This window comes from Neodiprion lecontei, chromosome 4 (genome assembly GCF_021901455.1).
Source record: "Neodiprion lecontei isolate iyNeoLeco1 chromosome 4, iyNeoLeco1.1, whole genome shotgun sequence".
Taxonomy (NCBI): Eukaryota; Metazoa; Arthropoda; class Insecta; order Hymenoptera; family Diprionidae; genus Neodiprion; species Neodiprion lecontei.
Window position 1 is genome coordinate 19,750,571 of NC_060263.1, and position 17,849 is coordinate 19,768,419.

A 17,849-nucleotide genomic window follows, 5' to 3' on the forward strand; every position below is an offset into this window, starting at 1 on the left:
ACAAGTTCCAAAAATCAGTAGTTTGCGAGATACGGGCTTCGGAAGGAAGGTATACGGATTTTTCGATATTCATTCGAATCATAACGCGATTTTTAGGAATTACAAAGCTTCGATAAGGGGAACTTGAAATCAAATGGATCACTCAAAAACTGCACATTCGATTCGCAGAGACTCGCGTGCTTATTGCCAGAGTCGGGGAGTCTCGTTCTTCTCGCGGAATCTGACGTTGAACCTCTTTCCAGTAAACTGGCGAGTTCATGAATGCAGGAATTAATCACACCTTCCTGCTTATCTTTGAGAATGAAACGCGCAGTTTTTTGAGCGACTTGTTTGATTTCAAGTCCCCTTGAAGCTTTGTAATTCATGAAAATGACGAAATCCACATAAATATGCAAAAATCCATACAGCCCCTTTCCGAAGCTTATATCTCAGAAGCTACTGATTTTTGGGACTTCTGTCAATGAGAACTTTTCGTATAACGTAATGAAAATCCAGCCAATTCGACCGAGAGCTAATTTCCATAAGGATTCCGCGTGGTCCTTTGTACAATATTAAAACCGTTGTTATACCGAGGCTCATTTCATTAGAATATCAACTAGCGACTGTAAGATATGAAAATTTTATCTCAGTGCGTTTAATTTCCCCCAGTGAATGCCTCTGAAACGAATCCCCGTTTACCCTATGCAAAATTAATTCGACATCACCTCGCCGCGGTAGTTGGGAAAATTCTGATCACCTATCCCCGCGAGGATGCGGAGCCAATGTTGCATTTAAGTTTCGCGCTTAGGGAAGAGAAGAGGGTGAAACGGGAAACGGTCGAAGAATGGGGCTGCGTTAAACGTAAACGGGTGTGGCAACTTAAGAGGGGCGGCTTCCTCTTCTACTTCTTCTTCTTCTTCTTCTTAATCTTCCCCTCCTCGGTAGCTGCAAGATAAATTATTAAGTAAAGTAATTCTGAAGCAATCTCCTCTTCTCTTCCGCTTGTCGGATGCTCCGCGACTGAATACACGTGACGCGGCTACGTGCATCGTTTTGAAAATCCGCAACGCTCGATGGAGATGTTTGCATTTCTTGCTGAGCAGAAATTACCGTCGATATCAGACGTCCTTTGCCCAAATGTCAAATACATTTCCTTTCCGTAGCGTGAAGAACGATTCCATCGGGTTTATTGGAATGAAAATTCTTGCAAAACTGTAGAATCTCAAGTTTGACTTACAATTAATCGAACTTTTCTGATTTACATTCGAATTAACTTTCGCTAAGCAAATATTTTACTACAACCTGATTGTTCGGGTTGATTAATTTCGCTCAGTATGTTTCGGTCGGATATTATTTCACATAGCGTAAAAAATTTGTACTTCCGTTCGAAAAGCTCTGTCTGTTTCAATTTTTCTTATACAACCATTCCGAAATATTGACTTGCGAATGAAAACTTTCCGAACCATCAACACTTTCGTAAATTGAAAATATGTGTGAATAACGTCGATCGTAAATTGCGAGTAACTCAATTTAATAACTATAATCGTCAAATTATAAATTGAACGTATACATGTTAAATTATTTGATATTTTCGCGATAAAAAGTGTGACACGAAGAGGATTTCCAAGAAAAACGATTTTCGATGCTACTCGAACTTTAGTATCAAGAAAAATTTTGAACCCTGCAATCGATCCAAATCGACTTCGGGAGAATCCTTAATTCCTTTATCGATGAAACCTTATCTATAGTTGAAGGTACGTGCGTCAGGTTGCCTCAAAAAAAAAACTTGATAAAAAATGTCGATGCGCCACGTCTAAAAAAAACTCGCACGGCGTTTCCCTTCCAGGAGGTTCAATATCACGTTATTAACTATGGTTTAATGAAGTGGCCGATCGAATTTAGGCACCCTAATGTACGTGAGTCGAAAGAGCTTACAGTTTCACCGACGCGTCTCCTGAATTGGTTCAGTTACGAGAACAACGCAAACTCGAGTACAAGTCACTAAATATAATCATAAAGCTGCGGTAGGCAGAAGGCGAGGGTTGAACCAAGGTAAAAATCATGATTATTTAAATATCCGGGAGTAGCCGACCGCAGGAAGGATAACAGTTTTTCAGTCTTAAGTATAAAAGGCCTGGAGAACAAAGGGCGAGTGGGTACCGAGGCATCGCCAATACCCTGCACCACGTTTTTTGGCGCCTTGGAACTACACGCGGGAGATTTTCTCGGAGAATTTACTTTCAGCAAGATTAATTGCGCTTTACGGTGGCCTCTTTGTTTACGTCTACGTTCGCCTGCCAAAACTAACCGGCCATGTTGGTAACCGGCAGATTATATGGACCCGGGTATATATACTCGGTTTTATAGGATCCACCTTAGCCGTTAACGAGACTTGACAGCCTGCAGGGGTTATTCACTCTGCTCGAGATTCGCTCCGAGGACGCTGGAATCTCGCGTTTATCATCTCAGGGGATGGATAAAACCCACGAAGATCAAACGGTGCCGTGCAGTTTTTGTGTTCTTTGAAATCGTTTGAAATCGTCGCTGGAGTTGTCCAGCTTATATTGACGACAGCTCAGACTTGGACGAGATCAAGTTATATTCCAATCATGAATTCTTCGTAGAAAAGAACATTCAAAGTCCGAATCAAAGGTATCGAAACTGTTCGAGATCAATTCAAAAAAATTTCCAGCTCGACCCTGGTTGAAAGTCCCGTGATAATATTATTAAAAACATGAATCACCCTCTAAGGGATATTTGCATGATGATAGAAACCGTTATAATCGTTCAATTCTGCAAAGAATTCAATGAACACGATTTCCCGGTGAAAGCGAAGTGAAAACTCGATGAAAACTGACGTGAAATGATTCTGATGACTCGAGGAAATCAGTCAAGTCGCGTGATCCGGAATAAGATCTAGGTAAAAAGGTTAATCGAGTCGTGAATCTCTTCTTAAGGAACAAGTTGAACGATGATAGAAACCATTGAAAATATTCAGTTTTTCAACGAATTTAACGAGCATGATTCCCCGGTAATAAAAAGAGGTGAAATGATTTCGAAAATTCAGGCAACAGACTTGAGTTGATACGAAGTTGAATCGCTGCTCGGGGGTGGGTTGAAGTTCTGAAAGCGTCCAATGCCGAATTATTTGGTGGTGAAGCTTGAAGTAGAGAGATCAAACTTTTACGAAACAACAAAATTTCGAATGACCGGAAACCCGACGGTTCAAAGTTCTAAAATGCGAGATTCGGAAAATTCAAGTTACGATAGGGCAATATTCCGAAAAATAAGGTTTCGATAGAGTAAAATTCCGGAAATCAAAATATACTCACACAGCATGGTTTACTCAACGAGTGGGTGTAAAAAATCAGAATTCGAAAATTTGAATGACCAGGTTTCCGAATGTAAAAATATCGAGAATCCAAAACAAAAAAAAAGTCAAAGTGGTGAATTTCATCAAGCCAGAAATTCAGGAAACTGAAAAACTTCGATCACTCAGAATCTCGATGTTTCAGACTTAAAAATTTTCTCATTTTCGCACTTTCGGAACTTTGACTTGTCGGAGTTACGCCCTTTCGTCATTTTGTCATTTCGGAACTTTGAGCTTCGGGTTTCGGACCATTCGAAAATTCGATGTTTCGTCAAAGTTTAATTTCTTTACTTTAAGTTTCGCCACCAAAAAATTCGGAATTCGGAACTTTACACTTTCGGAATTTTAACCCCGCCCCGCTGCTCGAAGAATGGTTTAGTGACTGATCAATGACCGAAATGTAGCCCCGGGTCAAAGACCTGGCGGAAAATTGAGGAAATCGGTTTTGGCTAAAATTGTAGAAGACTAAGGCCAATAAGACAAAAAAAAAAAGAACAAAAAAAAGAAAAGAAAAAGAGGAAGAAGAAGAAGGAAGCGATTAACGCACCAACGGTTTTCTCCAACGAGTGATTAACGTGGGTAAGAGAAGCGGGCGGAGTTTGGGAGACGCGAGTGAAGTTTCACGGTTTCACGAGGTGTCTGCTTCAGCCGTTCCTAAATCTTCGCTCTTCTCGAATTACCCACTTAACTAGATAAAGTAGACACCAAGTCCTAAATCACTGTTTATCCGTGTTCCATCCATCCATCCATTCGTCATCTGGCGTTTAAAGTAAAAGACAAAGACTCGCCACCGACTGTCTATCAGTTTCGCCTTTCGGCCGCAGAAGGAGAGCAGCGTGCAATGTCGCGAGTTGTCGGCCAATCAACGGAGAGACACGCGTGTGAATAAATTAAAATTAAAATTTATGCGCATATAAATTACAATCGGAGCTGGACTGCACTCGCACTTTTGACCTGAAGCGATGACCGACCACGCAACGGAGATTGATTCCCAGATTTATCTCTTCATTAATTTATACCGTAAATCAATTTTTTAACCGTCTCAAATCTCAATCGCGAAACAAGTTTTTAACTGTCATTCACGTCGACCCGCTGGTAAAGAGTTCAATAAGTGTAGTGGTAGAAAATGAAGAACGTGTTGTTATGATTGATTGGAAAATTTTTAAAATCATTGTGTCAATGTCTTTTAAAACCACTTTAGAGTTGGTCAAGAATATTTGACCCAGTCCAGTTTCCTTAGCACCGAATCAAACGATTGCTCTAATCCAGAATTTCCTGTTTGAAAAACTGTCGAGAACCGAGTCAGAGATTCAAACCGTTCAATCTCTTTTTGAAATCTGTTGAAACCCATTTTTTCGCAACATTATTTGAATTACCTACCATTGCGAAATCAGTATTAGGTACAGTTTCAATCGTGAATCCGTTCGAAAACACAGCGTAACATCGAATTGGCAACTCGACAGCCCTTTAAAATTCAAAATTGCGGCAATCCTATCAGATTAAGTAACAGCTGCTCAAAATTAGGTTCAACGTTCATTTTCGTGATGAATTCCCTGATAAAAAAAAACTGTAGAAAATTTAACAAAAATCCAACTTGCTGGAATTAATCTAAAGAACGAAGACATTCGAGATGGGTTTTGGTCCCAGAATATTGATCAGTCGCCACTTTGCTGAGCAGTAGTTAAAAGCTCGTCGTTCTGCTGACTGACCACAACCCATTCGGCGGACTATTAAAGTCCACTAAACGCGATAAGTTTGGGAATTTGTGAGTAATAACTCGACGGCTAAGGCGATGTAATTGACGCCCATAAAGCGGCGGAATGGTGACGATCTCGAAAAATTCAAAGGTCGTGACTTTCCGTAGGTGCCCTGCGGTCGAAATCGAAGTGACCAGCTTACTGACCCTCGTTTTTATTACTCTGTTTCAGACCAATGCGGAAAGTGTCGCGCAGGCACAAGAAGACTAAACCTAAACAAGTACTGCAAAAGAGACTTCGGTGAGTTAGCAATTAAATCATCATGAATCTTTGTTAAAGATGTCATATTTAAAGTCCCGTCGTAAAACGCTTCAGAGATTAGAACAAATGCGACAATTGACCTACGAGGGTGCTTATTTATTACTCTGAAGACCACACGCGTGTCCAACGATCTGCGAATGGCGCGCATTTTCTAGCTTGATATTCATTTGCGGTTATGCAAGTGAAATGGAATCAGTTTCGTCGAAGCCGACGCAACTTTTGGTAGTATCGCCAGTTGCTCTGATGAATTCGTCAACTTTTTTGAAGTTTATAATTTTACGGCGATCATTAAACCACTTAAATCCATGGCTTACGATTAGTAATGACCTGTACTTTTCTCATTTTTTGAAAAAAAATTTGGGCTTGATATCGTGATCAGAGAATAATTCATATTTTCAACATACGCGTTCATGAATCTTTAAAAAAACGTAACATTTTACGCGATTGCGATTTTTATGTGTTTAGCTGTAATCTGGAAGCTTTTAAGGTCACTGAATTCGAATCTGATAGCAAAATTTGAAAATTCAATACCGTGAAAAACAAAAAAATAGATCCCAGAAAATTGTTAGATGTGTGCGAAAATTATGTTTTCTAAATCAGAAAATTCTAAATAGTTCAAATCCAATATGGTGGACTAATTCTAGTAAATACGTAGATTTTTATAAAAGCTTAGACCCAAACGCTTCCGATGTCAGAATAGAAAAACTTTGAGACGGTGAAATTTAGTATAATGAATCTGAAATTAGAAAAAAAATTTTAAGGAAAAAAATCGTGGTATAATTCGAATAATTTCGAAGATTGTGAATCGGAATATGAATGCAAGTTAAAATTTATTGAATAATCGAAAACAATCATGTTTAATATCCATCAAATTCTTTATTCCTAATTTATTTGATAAAAATTCGAGTCTCGTCTGTAAAAAATTGTCAATATTGAACAAAATTCATGTAACAATATTTTAACTGTAAATTCCGACATATCGAATCCCCACTTTGATTCTCTCGCGAGTTTTCTTAACTTACCCACAACGACTTGTATCAAAATTGTGAAATTGTGGTGAAAACTTGCGAACTTTTTTGTTTTCAATAGCACGAAACTCTTGACCGTGATCGTAATTTTTTCGAAGGGCGGCAACTTTGGGGCTGAGCTTTTTCAAATTTCGATCTCGGTGATCAGCGACGAAGCCTCACAGCTGTAAGGACGGGAAAAAGAAATCTCGACGTTATTTCGGGAGCTTTTTTTTACTGTCCGCCGGGTGTTCCGGGAGCAGCTCTGATCCTCGTTCAGGCAAAGACTTCAATAATAGACCTGCATACCGTCGGAGCTTTTGCACGCTTTTGAGTTTGACGCGGCACGCGCGGAATGGCCTTCTGCCTGTCCGGCGGCTTGATTCAGCGTAGATAAATCTTCCCGAGGTCCGAACGGCTCAAACGCGTCTCTCGCCCCGGAATAGCAAACCGGCACCGTGAAATTTTAGCCCCGGATTTCGCAGACCGTCTTTCGCCGCGAATCGTGCGCTCCTCGAAATATTTCCAATTCAAATGAAGGAAGTAAAAAAAATTTCGATCTCTGCTTTGGTAGTTAGGAAATTTTCACCACAGCTGGTTTCGCGATGGTGATTTTTATTTAATTTTTTCCACGATTCAAATATTATTTCTAACACCGGGAAAAAATGTCAATTTGTAAAAGAGCAGAAAAACTTTTGAACCACTTGATTATACTTATGATTTTAAATATTGTCCAGCTGTATACCCGACGTGTAGAAATTTATAATCAAGTTTTGAAGAACTTGACAAAATTTCTATCATTTTAACAGATTGAATATTTGTTTCGTTGTAACTCTTACGATATACAATTTCACTGAAATTTTGCGGTAGATCAAATTCCAGTGTGGTTATTAATTCGAACCAATGACGTCAAAAACCTTCGAAAGGATGATCCGGTATTATTTTAACGACGCGACAAGCGCGTATCGTCGGAATATACGATGCTTGCGAGGCTGTATCAGCATCGATAAATTGGAATCATGTGTATAAATTAATCCGTGGTGATGGTGATGATGACGATCATCATCATAATCATCCCACTAGGCGAGCTGGCCAATTGCTCTCCTCTAGAATTTATTGTGTAACGTAGGAATGACGAATGAATTAACGAGATTATCGCTGACGCGATGCGGTTACATTCGCCAATATATCCTGCAACGCCCACGCATTGCGATCCATAGATCATCGGCGCAACCCGGCGTCGGTTAATGTCCACTAATTTCTACCCTGCATATACGTATATATATACATTTGAATCGGATTCAGTTGCTCTGCAGGGATTGGAAATTCCATCATTAGTCTATTTATCGAATCGCGCAAGCTTCTTCTAGGTATGGATTATATATACGTTTATAGACGCACAGAAAAAGGGATCGTTCACAGAGATGCGTAATTTATTACAATAACGATCGTTAGTTCATCTCTGACGCAATCAAAACCATCGAGGAAAAACAGACTCGATGTCATACGGAATTTCAGGTTCGTTTGTAATGAGGATATCTTTTTTATGCCGAGCTAGAAGAAAAAAAGTAACCACAAACGAACAGAAAAGAAAACAAAACAATATGGGGTATAGTTGTAATTGGAAACAATTCTATCTACATCACATTTTATTTGTTCCACAATACTTGGTTTGTTTCTAATCTACGTCAGACGATTGGATTAAATTTAATTGTAAATTTATTCGAATCGAGGAAATTTTGGTTTGATTTGAAGTAATCCGAATTGATTGTAAGTATAAAATAATTATTTCTATACCTCTAATTGTATCTACACTGTGAACCGAACATCCAGTATATAATTAATTTGCAAAGTATCGAATACCATTTATAATCAACGAAATCCTTTTATGGAACAAGCGTTTGAAGATACACTCGATCCGGATTTCAGATTCAGATTTATTCATGAATATTATAAAACCTTTGATTTCCCGTATATCATTGGTGTGTCCGTGGGCATGAATACGGGTGTGGTTATAAAAACATTCATATTTCGCACAATCTCCGTATCTTAACCCTCCGCCGGCCATGTGTTTCTTTGCTGACGCTGCCTGCCAACATCGACGATTTCGTCCTGGCCTCTTTTTCCCCCACTTAGGGCTTTTCAAAAGTTTCCAAAAAATTCAGGTAATCAGTTTCAGTGCCTACTTGATGTTCCAATAGCATACATTAAAAAATTTTGAATTAGTTAATCAGTAGAAATTGTTAAACGGTGAAAAATTTCCGAGATACCGATAAGTGAGAAAGTCAAAGTGGACGATATCGTCCATGTTGGCCGGCGGAGGTTTAAGAACCTAAATAAATCTGATCGTCATCTTGTAAAGAAAAATCGATTCGATCAAAAAATATATAATCTGTAAATGATCCTGCTGCAGTATTCTCTTCTTTCCAAATTCCTATGGGAATCGTGAAATTTTATTGCGATAATGACTAATTTCACTTGTATATATATTATAGGCATAATGAACATGATGATGATAGTGATAAAGGATGATGGACGAGGAGTTACAATTACCGTACGTTTTCAGCCATCATGGGTAAAGTGACGGACAGACACGTGGAGAATGGTGCTGGAGGTTCTGGGTCGGCGGAATGGGTCCGGTTCACCATTCAGGTCCAGAGCGTCTACAAACGGGCCCGAGAATCTCGCCTCCGTCGGGGCCCTATGGCCCTCTACGTCCACGCCGCCGATCTCGCCTGCAAGTGTCCGAAGGTCAAGGCCAACAAGTGAGCATTCCCATTCCATTCTCATTCTCATTCTTATTCTCATTCCCGTTCTGCATGCTCGAGTGTTACTCGGAATCGATTTCCGGCCCCGATACGCTTTTCGCGATGCTTCGGAACCTGATTTTAGATCAACACTCTGAAGGATTTCAAATCCTTTACGCATTTACTTTTTACACACTGTTGTTCGGAATTTCGGTTTTCAGTTCTTTCGCGGGGTGAATTTAAATGTTTTCTCAAATCATCCTTGATCGGTTTTTACAGACATTCTCGTGCTACATATTTGCACGAGAAAAAGTAGCGGTATGGATAAATTTGGAAACGGAAGCTTGTTGTTTGGTTCAGCAACCGAAATAAGTTTTTCAAAAGTTTAGAAACACTGAGATAAATTTTATTCCGTATAGTTACTGAAAAATTCTACAGCGAAACGAGTATCGTTACAATATTAACGGTTAGGTCGTTGAAGTAACAAGAAAATGCGGTATAAGTAACTGTAATTTATTGTTAATGTGATTTCGGTTGTTCACACCGCATTAACCAGTTTTACAAAATATCACCAAACAAACAGGATGTAACATTGCTGTTATAACCAGACAATTTCACACGAGTTACAGTATCGAGCGCCATTTGATAATACAAAGTTGGTATGGTTCGTCAAATTTCAATGAATGGCAATGAATACTACACAAATTACGTGACATAAATTTTCAATAACATGAATATGTATATCGAAAAAAAATCAGTTCTTTATGTGCAAACTGTATAGATTTTACAAAAGTTGTTTTTCCAGTCAATCAAAAATCTTACTTAAACAATAATTAATCTTCAGACGATTCGTAAATTACACATTTACAGATAAAAATTTTATATCATATAACGACAGTTTTTCCGGATTATCTCGAAGGTCAAAATATTTGTATGGTGTTTTAAAATTTGACGCTTAATGAGCTTATTCCATAAAAATTCGCTGCATTTTTGTTACTTTCTACATAATGTGATATTACATGAAATATTGATTCAACCTGATTGAACTCGATTTATAATCTCGGCTTTGCTGCAAGACCGTTCTAATTATTTCGTACGTCTATAATTCATAGCTTAGAGCTTAAGTGTTTCAACGCATGTTTATTCAATATCCCTAAAATTTCAGATCCTATTTGATACTGGGTCGAGAGAACGACGGTGGACGTCAGGGAGCTTTGACGGCAACGCAACGGTCAATTGTAATAGAATGGCGCGACGAGTGGCACCGTCGAATGCGTCGTTTTCAACGACGAGCGAGATCTTGTCATTGAATATCCTTCCAGAGTCATATTCTCGGGACGAAGAATGAAAATTACGTTAATCCTATTTATATGTAATTTAAAATCGCGCCATATATTATATATGTACACATAGGCTACACACACACACACACGCACACACACACACACACACACACGCATACACCTACAAATATATAATATAATATGAATGTCAACGGTCAACGTGAACTCTAAAAATAATACGCAAAACGCAGCATCACTCAGCCCCGTATTTTCCCTGCATACGCGTTTCCAAATAATAATAATAACAACAATCATATGATAATAATGATAATAGTAATAATAAAGATAACGACAATTGCAGTGCAATAATAAATAAACATGTCGACGTTTCGCCCATTTTTTCCCCCAACACTTGGTGTCTGCATAAGTGCAACTACATTGACACGTTAAATACATCTATACGGCGTGAATTCCTAACGACTGCATGGTCGGTCATCTGCTAAAATTCAGTGCGCACGCACTCCAATGCAAGAATGGCTGTTTGCCAGGGTGACCAACCGTCATAACCGTAACCTCAAAATTTTAAACAGTTTTCGCTGGCAGTTGTACTCAATAACGACAACTATCAACATTTTCGAGGTTACATAAATCGCCACCAAGTGTCGTTTAAATTTATGACGGCTGGTCACCGTGGGAAACAGCTGCTCTCGGATTGTAGCGCGTGCGCATTAAATTTTAGCAGACGATGGACCATTCAGTCGTTCAGAATTCACTTCGTATATATTATTCGATTTAACGTTTTTTATGCATATTATTATTGTTATTGTTTTTCTTCTTATTCTTTTTCTTTTTCTTCTTCTTATTTTTATTCTTATTATTATTATTATTACTATTATTATTATTATTATATAGCTTTGTGTATTATATGTTTTTCCCTTGCATCTCAGCGCGCGTGCAGCGTATAATGTAGGTACTTATATGTATAATGTAATATGTAATGTAATATCGTAAAATAATATCATGTTATATTAAGATCTGATATTATAGTTATTTATCGAATTTTCTATGTTTCTATTACGTATACGTACATGTATGTGTATATATATATATATATATATATATGTGATGTATATGTGTGTGTATATATATATATATATCATACGTTTATTGAGATAATAATCTACCCTTATTATTAATCGCAATTCAAACTTTATAATAACGGAAGTATATATGAGAAGATATTAATTCGGAACAAATCTGTTCAGTCGATGTATGTATGTATGCATGTGTGTGTGCGCGTGTATATATATTTTTTTTTCATTTATTCGCCGAATGTGAAGTATATAATAATAATGATAATAATAACAATTCTCGAAATTTTTCCATTTTTCTCTTAACAGCCGGTGGTTTGACTCATATTCTTAATATATGTCGAAAATCTAACATCGAAACGCAAAGTACAGAAAACAATAAACAGATAAAAAGATTTGATTGCGACGAACTGCAAGTTATATTGGAATATTATAAAAGCAACGTAATACGGTTTTACGCAACGACGTGGGAAAGCAAAAATGCCGAGCTGCGAAAAAGGGAAGCAGAAAATATGCATAAATTAGGACTATGCGATCGTTTTCTTCATAGACGTAGCCTGGTTAATTTGTTATTTCGTGATTTACTTTGCCAAGTTTTCGCGCCTTGCGCTGTCGATATTCGCGGTGTAAACGCGGCATTATGCGCATAATTCACCGAAGGATAGATCCGAACCTCTGGAATCACAAACTTCCTCTTTGCATCCCTGGAACCCCTCTTTATCGCTCCCACCCTCTCTCTCTCTCTCTCTCTCTCTCTCTCTCTCTCTCTCTTTCTCTCTTTCTCTGCATTACAAGCTCCTAAATTAAACACTCGTATATGACCGTAAAAATTATCGAGTCTACCCAATTTTCTTATGAGCCATTGAAAAGTTGCATGTTCTTTTTTTCATTCGTCTTGGAAAATATGAATTCCCTGCAATTTTTATTTCCGGATATTGAATTACACCCTTAGGGTTTATACGTAATATACATCCAGCCTTTTCTCCTCGTTTGCGTTTACTTTTTCTACTGCATGGTTTCCAATATTATAATTTTTGATAATATATCATTCATTATTCCGACATTACGTGTTTGAAACGGCATTGTATTTATCACACCGTTATAATGAATTATATTTGTCCTAATTTGCACCACGCCATTGATTATACATTATATTATACTGCACAAATTTTGCCGAATCTATACGTAGAATAATACATGCATATTATTCGTATGTAATAATCCCGCGACTGTATTATCATCTAAAGTAAAAGGCACAAGGTTTTTTTTAATGCAATTTTCTCTGTTCTGTCCAAATAGCATTTCAATTTATTTATTTGTTCTTATTATACATGTAAGTAGGTATACATATTATATATATATATATATATATATCACACTATCACACTGTTGTGTGTATTAACTATAAATATAATTATATCACACGCTTGAACCGAGCGTACGAACATTTTATCACATTATACATAGATTTTTGATTCCCCTGTAAAATATTCTCTACATACCTGTTTAATATTACACATAATCGTATTACAAAAATAATAATACTTAATCATCAGCAACATAATACTGACGGTAGTTGTTATTAATATTATCATTATAATTATTATCATTATGGTTAGCGGCATAGTAACAATATACTAATATGAAAAAATGTAGCTAATAGAACAGTTCAATTTTATAGACACTAAGAAGAATTATTTATATGCGAAATATCGTATATATTTATACATCAATATACAATATTATATCCGTATAGAGTGATTTTCATAATTTCCAAAAAAAAAGAAGTTCTACGATAAGTGGTTTAGGTATATAAATGTATAAACCTCAACCTATGTAATAGTTATTACTCTTGTGGTTACAATATGTCTATAAAGCACGCGTACGTTTATAATATACTGTGAGTACCTACTTGCGTTTAAAATTAATTTTATACACGTACTATATTATATATTGTACCGTAATAATATGACAGTTAATTTAATGTAATTTAATTCAATACATTAAGGCGTGATTTACTCACGCGTATATAAGTATATTACTAATTTACATTGTTTCTTGTGTACAGTTGTAAACGCAGTATTATACTATAATGAAAAAAAAATGAATTTATCTACTACACTCACTTAAGTTTTGGATCTATTACCATTATTATTATTGTTATGATTAATTATATATTTCTGGTATACGAAATACGGGCTACAGTCAGCAAAGTCTATCCCCTTAATTGAAGTTTCAAGTGGCGCGTATTTTCTTAGTTTCAAATCGATTCGGAATAATTAACTTATGCTTGAAAGAGTAGTTGCAATACGTCCTGTCCATTCAATGATCGGAAATCATGAATAATAACGGAAAGGTACGTAAAAAATCGTTAGAGGTAGGGAAGGACAGAAAAAACAAAATGGACAGATAATAGAGAAAACGGTATTCCGCTTCGTATATGAAATAGAGCGAATTAAGAAATGAAACAGAAAGAAAAATTGTCAGCATTGATTTTCTTGATATCAAAAAAACAAGGAAAAGCATATATACAATTCATCTAAAATCAGTCACCGAGTAATCCAAGTTCCTAAGCACAGTAAAACCGTTGGTGTATGCAATATCTGAACTATTGAGCTATCGCCAATTGTGCAACACTTTAGCGACACATCTCTTAAAACAGCCGCATGATGCCAAACACACGTATAATAATAATAATGATAAAGTCTGGATAATATTATGTACTCAGTAATTATGCATACAATATACGTATGGTTCTATGTAGCGAAATATAATAGAAATGAAAGAAAAAAACGACGCGGTTTTTTATTCAACGTGCCAAAATTACCTACGCGACGATTTCAGTTATTATAGAGAAACGAAAAAGTATGTCATAGGTGTGGAAATTCTTCGATAATTACCAGATATTGCGTACATCTGATGTATGTTGGTCGGTAAAAAAAACCCTTAATTTTCCAATAAATGTATTTTGCCTAAGCGTACAATATGGCGGATCCTTGTATGTATGGGAATAAAATTAGAAAATATGAAAATGTACTTATGTTAATATATATATTCGATGTAATTTAGTATAGCATAGCCGTTTTACAGCCTAACTTGCGACTAGATAATAATGCGTATATATGAAAGATGTATTATCGAACAGCGGGTAAATGAGAAGAGAATAATGCGAGTTGCACGATACATGCGAGTTATGGCATGTGCGTTGCAGGCCGCTAAACCAGATAAATATGTATGTATAGAATTTATTTAAATGATGTAACGATAATAATAGGTTTGGTAAGAGAATAAAAATGTATGTATCATGCATTTGGTAATGAAGAACTCGATAGATCTACGATAGAGTAACAAAAGTTACATACGTATACACATGTAATATGGGGTAGATGAATAATACAATTGATCTAGAATTATATGCAATGCTTGTGACTATATATTTTCACTAATTATTCTTGCCAATTCAACAGTAGAGAATATAATTGCATGTGACACGCGTACATTGTATACGTAAAAGATAAACGAGAAGAAAATGTCGGCTATCCAATGAGAACAATTGTATCACAATGGGTGTTAATCTTAACGTGCAAATATTTGCACGTTAAGATTATAATATGGGATATTTCGCGAAATAATGCAGTGTATTAATAATAATGAATATTCTTATTAATATTGAAAATATTATGATTACAATGATTCGAAAATATTAAATTATTAAGTGTAATGTTGTGTAATGTGGTATAATAAATGTCATTAGATAAGAGAAAGGGTTGGGAACAAAATCCCACGATAGAGTATTTGATCATCAATGTAGCGGTGAAAAAATGTTTCGCGTTCCTCTGTTAGGCAATGCTTGCAGTAATTGTTATTTGAATTATGATTTTGAAACTCACATCCAGGATCAGGGTCTGCGAGGCAATGTTATTTTTCCGCTTTTTCTTTCCAACTTACGAAATCTTTTCCGCTCCGCGTCAACTTGACGGACCGTTTCTTGAATTATTGAACCCTCGAATACGCGACAAGGGTATATAGAGGAAACTTTTCATCTCAAATTTTATTTGCAAGAACCTTTCCTGACTAATCGAACCTCAAAAATCTCGGAAAACGGACCGCAAAGAGCGCGTGACCAACAGCAGAGTAATGAGAAAGAAAATCTTATGTCTTATGCTGTATCTTCTGATCCGTTGGTCGCAGTCGATTGGGATTACGCTGAATCGATTTCTCTCTCAAAATTACGTCGAAATAGTGCATGGAAGAATTTATTCCAGCACTTTTCAAAATCGCCAAATTTTTCACCAAAAATACAAAGGGGTTAGCCTTGCTGCTTTTTTGAGCGAAAAACTTTTAGTCTCCGATTCGATTTGTATGACGCTTTCCTGACCATTTGGATCCCCAGGAACTCGGAAAACGTAGCGAGAAGAGCGTGGGACCAACAGCAGAGACAGTACGAAGGGCAGAGCACCAGCTGGAAAATGTCAAAAAAACAGGTTCTGGTTTTTTGGCTCTAACTACTGATATGTTGCTCGCAGCGCATTGGGACTGCGCCCAATCGATTTCTCTCGCAAAATTACGTCGGAATAGTGCATGAGAGAATTTATTCCAGCACTTTTCAAAATCGCGAAAATTTTAACCAAAAATACAAAGGGGTAAGCCTTGCTGTTTTTGTGAGCGAAAAACTTTTAGTCTCCGATTCGATTTGTATGACTCTTTCCTGACCAATTGGATCCCCAGGAACTCAGAAAACGCAGCGAAAACGGCGTGGGATCAACAGGAGAGAAATTACGGAGGAAAAAGCACCAGCTGAAAAACATCAAAAACTCACGTTCTGGTTTTTTGGCTCTAACTTCTGATATGTTGCTCGCAGCGCATTGGGACTGCGCCCAATCGATTTCTCTCGCAAAATTACGTCGGAATAGTGCATGAAAGAATATATTCCGGCATTTTTCAAAATCGCGAAAATTTTCGCCAAAAATACAAAGGGGTTAGCCTTCCTTTTTTTTTGGGCAAAAAACTTTTGGTCTCAGATTCGATTTAAATGACCCTTATCTGAGCAATTGGACCCCCAGGAACTCAGAAAACGCAGCGAAAACAGCGAGGGATCAACAGGATAGAAATCACGAAGGAAAAAGCACCTGCTGAAAAATGTCGAAAATGCAGGTTCTGGTTTTTTGGCTGTAACTTTTGACCCACCGCTCGCAGCGTATTCTGACTGCGCCCAATCGATTTCTCTCGCAAAATTACGTCGGAATAGTGCATGAAAGAATATATTCCGGCATTTTTCAAAATCGCGAAAATTTTCGCCAAAAATACAAAGGGGTTAGCCTTACTTTTTTTTTGGACAGAAAACTTTTGGTCTCAGATTCGATTTAAATGACCCTTATCTGACCAATTGGACCCTCAGGAACTCAGAAATCGCAGCGAAAGGAGCGTAGGACCAACAGGAGAGAAATGGCGAGCGAAAAAGCACTTGCTGAAAAATGTCGAAAATTCAGGTTCTGGTTTTTAGGCTGTAACTTTTGATGCGTTGATCGCAGCGTATTGGGACTGCGCCCAATCGATTTCTCTCGCAAAATTACGTCGACATAGTGCATGCAAGAATCTATTCAGTCAACGGCTGACCATCGAAGGGCCTGGCCGCTTGAGTCTGGAATCGGCAGGAGAGATGAAGTGTGTATTTCTTGTATGAAACGTGAAAACTAAAAGCATTATACATCATATCATATCATCATACATCGTACACCATACATCATACACCACACATCATACATCATACATCATACATCATCATACCTAGTATTACAGTTCGAAACCAAAGTTTGAATTTTCGGATGTTCGGAAAGTGACGTCACCAATCTAAAATCGGCTAGCCGAGTTCCTCAGTCCGGTACCAACCGCGCAGTAGAGCGGACGGATGAGAGTCGCGCTCCGCAAATTTCGAGTACGGGTTCTCAACCTCCCGGATCCCGCGCTTCGGGTCCGCTGCGTATTTCAAGTACGGGGTTCTCAACCTCCCGGATCCCGCGCTTCGGGTCCGCTACGCGGTGAAACTCGACTTCCAGGATAAGCGCTCCGTGGTTCCTGGTTCATGTTTACAATAAATTATTTCAATTCGTTTTTCGCGCAACCCCAAATTCGGTAGCTGTCAGTCCGCTAATAAAATTTCTCGACTTCCAGGATAAGCGCTCCGTGGTTCCTCGTTCATGTTTACAATAAATTATTTCAATTCGTTTTTCGCGCAAGCCCAAATTCGGTAGCTGTCAGTCCGCTAATAAAATTTCTCGACTTCCAGGATATGCGCTCCGTGGTTCCTCGTTCATGTTTACAATAAATTATTTCAATTCGTTTTTCGCGCAAGCC

General features: G+C 37.5%; 1 protein-coding gene across 3 annotated transcripts in view; it reads left to right on the top strand.

Annotated features, from left to right (window-relative positions):
* Positions 1-15,259, top strand: part of LOC124293868 (netrin-A-like) — a 135,735-nt gene extending 120,476 nt beyond the window's left edge. For all 3 annotated transcript variants that reach the window (XM_046736583.1, XM_046736585.1, XM_046736586.1), the window contains 3 exons: positions 5,278-5,346; positions 8,941-9,139; positions 10,287-15,259. In XM_046736583.1, the coding sequence (XP_046592539.1) occupies positions 5,278-5,346; positions 8,941-9,139; positions 10,287-10,431 (413 nt within the window). In that variant the 3' untranslated portion in view covers positions 10,432-15,259. The remainder of the gene's footprint in view (positions 1-5,277; positions 5,347-8,940; positions 9,140-10,286) is intronic.
* The last annotated feature ends 2,590 nt before the right edge of the window (positions 15,260-17,849 follow it).